General features: G+C 50.1%; 1 protein-coding gene across 1 annotated transcript in view; it reads right to left on the bottom strand.

The window, feature by feature from the left end:
- Positions 1-243: 243 nt before the first annotated feature.
- The window catches only part of camsap1a (calmodulin regulated spectrin-associated protein 1a), a gene marked incomplete at both ends in the record, with an annotated part of 27,922 nt that continues 23,842 nt past the window's right edge, over positions 244-4,323 (bottom strand). The window contains 7 exons of the mRNA XM_084442543.1: positions 244-534; positions 1,240-1,358; positions 1,449-1,573; positions 1,689-1,776; positions 2,544-2,606; positions 3,252-3,469; positions 3,700-3,836. Of these exons, the coding sequence (XP_084298669.1) occupies positions 244-534; positions 1,240-1,358; positions 1,449-1,573; positions 1,689-1,776; positions 2,544-2,606; positions 3,252-3,469; positions 3,700-3,836 (1,041 nt within the window). The remainder of the gene's footprint in view (positions 535-1,239; positions 1,359-1,448; positions 1,574-1,688; positions 1,777-2,543; positions 2,607-3,251; positions 3,470-3,699; positions 3,837-4,323) is intronic.

Raw genomic sequence — 4,323 nt, 5'->3', positions numbered from 1 at the left:
GTCATCTCTGAGACCACCGGGTACCTGCCCAGTGGTGTTAAACTGAGGACTGCGCCCAAGGGAAGGGGACCATCTTCTACTCCTCATACTCTTCTTCCTATTCTCCTCTTAGGCTTAGTTCATACTGTACTAGACAAGCAACGCCTCATGGCTCTGAGCCATAGCTCGTCTAATACAGTATAAACTAGTTATAAACTAGCTATAAACTAGCTACTTTACAGAGGGAGAAGAACTCCCTCCTCCTCACTTCTTCCGCGACCCTCCGGACCTCTTGACCTGCCAGAGGTGGTTGTGGATGGTCAGGGCGTCCACGCTGACCGACACCGTCTTGGCGGGGAGGATGGCGAACTGCTTCCTGTCCGAGCTGTACTTGTACAGCTTGTCGATCATCTTGCGGCTGATGGAGCGCGGGCCGGTGCCGGTGAACTTGTGGATCTCCTCCGTGTCCGGGGAGAAGGAGTAGACGGCCCGGAACTGGCAGCCTCCGTCGCGGAACAGGATCATCAGGTGGTTGGACTCACACTTCTCCAGCTCCTGTCGCCGCGGAGACAAAAAAAAAAGATAAACAATCCCGTCACCGTGGAGACGGAACATCAAAACGTTCAGCTCCGCCCGCGAGGCGTACCGAACCCGAGACCTCGAGACGAAAAGAGCCTGTTAGCGGCAAGGCAAGGCAAGTTTATTTGTATAGCGCATTTCAGCAACAAGGCAATTCAAAGTGCTTAACATGAGACATTAAAAGCGTCAAGACAAAGTGCGACACATATAAAACGAAATGCAAAAAAGGACACTAAAAACAAAATGCAGGAAAAATAAAATACAGGAATAAAGGTTACAGTGCAGTGTGAATGAATACATACAACGGCGTTAGCGTTCAGTTAGATGGTTAGGATGTGTCCCATGTATGATGAGTCTAATGTGTGCAGTATCAGACTTTCCTCTAGGGGTCAGATTAGAGCCAATAGATGTTCATCAAGGTTCAGCAGTGCATGAGGAGCGCGGAGCCATGTGCTGCTGGGGTCGGGGAGCTACGGAAGAGCATTAGGGCCAACAACTGAGTTTATTATTTTTTTAAGCTTCTGAGTTTAAAGTCAGAATTTCTGAGAAAAAAACTCGGAATTTCTGGGAAAAAAAGTCAGAAATAACTTATGAGAAAAAAGTCTGAATTTCTGACTTTAAACTCAGAAGCTTGAAAAAATGCTGTTGGCTCTAATGCTCTTCCGTAGGGAGCAGACGTACCTCCAGGATGGTGTTTTTCTGGCCCTCGTTGACCTTGCCTGCCAGGCAGCAGTGCGCGATGGCGTTGATGATGATGGCCTTGTTGGATTTGGAGCTGGGCTCCTTGAACAGCTTGGGACCTGCAACCAGAACGAGGTTAAGTTTCTTCCTGTCTGTCCGTCTGTGTGTGTGTGTGTGTGTGTGTGTGTGTGTGCGCGTGTGTCGCTCACCGTTGTACTCGGCTGTTGATGTGATGGAAGAGACGGTAGATCCGTTCTCCCAGTCTCTTTCCATGTTCCTGCTAGAGTTCCTGCTGAGCAGAGGGAACGACTCCACAGACCCTACCGACCCGGCCCTGACACACACACACACACACACACACACACAGTTACGGTTAACACCGCGCTGGTGAGAAAAAAAAGTCACACAGAATGCAGGGTTACAGACGACACACACACACACACACTCACCTCTGTGACTCCGCCCCTCCGGAGGTGACGCTGCCGGCGTCGGTGGCCAGAGAGAGCGTGGAGCCCATACCACAGCTCAGGTTGTCAGCTGCCATGGGAACAGACAGGAGGTCAGACACAGCATGGCTCAGAACGGAACTCAGAAAGCAGCCAATACAAATGCATTTAAAACACTGATGTCACTGGAACCGTTCCGTTCACCTGAGTAATAAACAAGTTTAAACAAGCAAGTTTAAATCCTCACAAACAGATGACCTCAAGAAAACAGGCATTGAGACACAATATTCAATGTCATAAGAGTGTAGCACTAGTATTGACACGACTGGCGCTGGAAGGAGACAGGTCTGTCTCTAGGGTCAGCAGTCAGCATGATGTTGACGTCTCATCCGCCCAAAGACACACACACACACACGAACGCGCACGCACAGACACAACGAGACAGACGACAAGACAGACGGACAGAGCCAGAAGGCTTTGGAGATTGCAGAGAGAGAGAGAGAGAGAGAGAAAGAGATGCATAGCTGTCGCTAGCATGATTCATATTCTGCTAGCTGAGGCCTAGCGTGACTAGTAACTTAGATCATCTACCTGTGTGTGTGTGTGTGTGTATGTGTGTCTAGTAATCCTAAATCATACTGTAACAAATACTGTCACTTATATTACACAGTGAAATGAAACCAATGGATCAGTCCCAATGGACGACCATCTGTCCGTCAAATCAAATGCACAGCACCTCAATTACTTCTCAAAACGTTTAACTGATCTAATTCATCTATGCAATCGACCCGGGTGTGGATGTGTCATGGTGGGGTCATGATGGGGTCATGCAGTCAGAGATGAGGTCAGATGTTTCACCTCCTCTGCTCCCTGCTGCTGACCCCTGGGCTCTCATCAGCATGGACGCCCTCAGAGACTGACCTGTGACACACACACACACACACACACGGCACAGATAAACATAGAACTAGGGTCGGGACTATTTTTTCAGACCGAATACGCTTTCGTGTACTTGCCGATATCGAGTACCGATACGAGTACTTTTAATAATTTTCAATGACCACAATCAGGCCCAGAATATCAACACGAGTAATCTTTTCAATCATGCTGATTCCATTGCTGAAATCCACTTCTGTTGAGTTGTGTTTTGGCGAGTCGCTCGGTGATGTCATGTGATGTTATGACAACGCTGGTATCGTTTTGGAGTATCGGGACATTCTTACGAGTACAAGTACACGAGCACAGTATCGGCCCCGATACCAAAACCAGCATCGGTATCAGTGCGTCCCTACATAGAACACACACACACACACACTATGGACAAGACAGAAAAGACCCGGACAGCAACAGTGCACAGAATCACAAAGACACACACACACACACACACACACACACGCACACACACAGGTAGACAACAACATAACCCACATAAAACACACAGGAGGCGTTGAGCAGAGAGAACACACACACACACACACACAAACAACAGTGTCCTCTGGTGACGGTACAGCGGTACAGTCCAGCAGGGGTCAGTAGGAGGTTTGGGGCCGTGGTCGTGGTCCTTACGGGTGGTGGATCCTCTGGGGTGGGCCTCGGCGCCGGACTCCCCGGGGCGGTGCAGGGACTTGGGCCGGACCCTGCGGGACTTGGTCCTGGGCTGGGGCTTGACTAGGCCCTGCTCCTCCAGCAGCTCCTGCTGCTTCCTCCTCAGGTACTCCTGCTTGATCAGCTCCCTCCTGGCCTTCTCCTCCTCCTTCCTCACTCGATCCTCCTCCGCCTTCCGCCTGCCAGAGACACACACACACGCGCACGCACACACTGCTGAAATGTACTTGGACAATTAGTTAGGTACTATAATAAGGAATGATTGTAACACAAGTGAGCATCTCGCTATACAGTGGCTGCTTTCCACTTTACTGTTAAATATTGTTGGTTTGCTGCGTGGTGTGTGTGTGTGTGTGTGTATGTGTGTGTGTGTGTGTGTGTGTGTGTGTGCGTGGGTGTGTGTTCGTACCTGGCCTCGTCCCGTTTGAGCTCGCCATCGGCCTCCTGCTGCAGCTTGCGAAGCCGCGCCTCCTCCGCCTTCCTCTGCTGCCTGAGCAGGAACGCAGCACGGCGCTTCACCATCTCATCCTCCGCCTTCTCATCATCCTGGAGAGAGAGAGAGAGGGAGAGAGAGAGAGAGGGGGGGGGGAGAGAGAGAGAGATAGAGAGAGAGGGGGGGGAGAGAGAGAGAGGGAGAGAGGGAGAGAGAGAGGAAGAGAGACAGAGAAAAAGAGAGAGAGAGGGAGAGAGAGAGAAAGAGAGAGGGAGAGAGAGTTACCTCTCACTTCTACCAGAGGAGGCAGATCATGACTCTAGACACTGGAGCAGCTCTGACACATCACACCAGGTCAGTTGGACCCCAGCTGGTCTAGAATCCCTCTGTGATCTCCCGTCGAACGCGGCATTAGAATGAACGTGAAGCTAATCTCAGCTGAGAGGAAAGACGTGTAGAACACTATGACATTACAACACTGCAACACTGAAACTGTCCTTTACTTTTCCCTGACACAGGCGGGATTTTGTTTTATGGAGACCTGATGAAGTTATTTAACTTTACATTCTTGTTCATATAGAACAAGTAAAACTGTGAAAT

The sequence above is a fragment of the Borostomias antarcticus genome (genome assembly GCF_949987555.1).
Source record: "Borostomias antarcticus genome assembly, chromosome: 8".
Classification (NCBI taxonomy): domain Eukaryota; kingdom Metazoa; phylum Chordata; class Actinopteri; order Stomiiformes; family Stomiidae; genus Borostomias; species Borostomias antarcticus.
The sequence above is the reverse complement of the archived record's forward strand: the minus strand, read 5'-3'. Positions and strand labels throughout refer to the sequence as shown.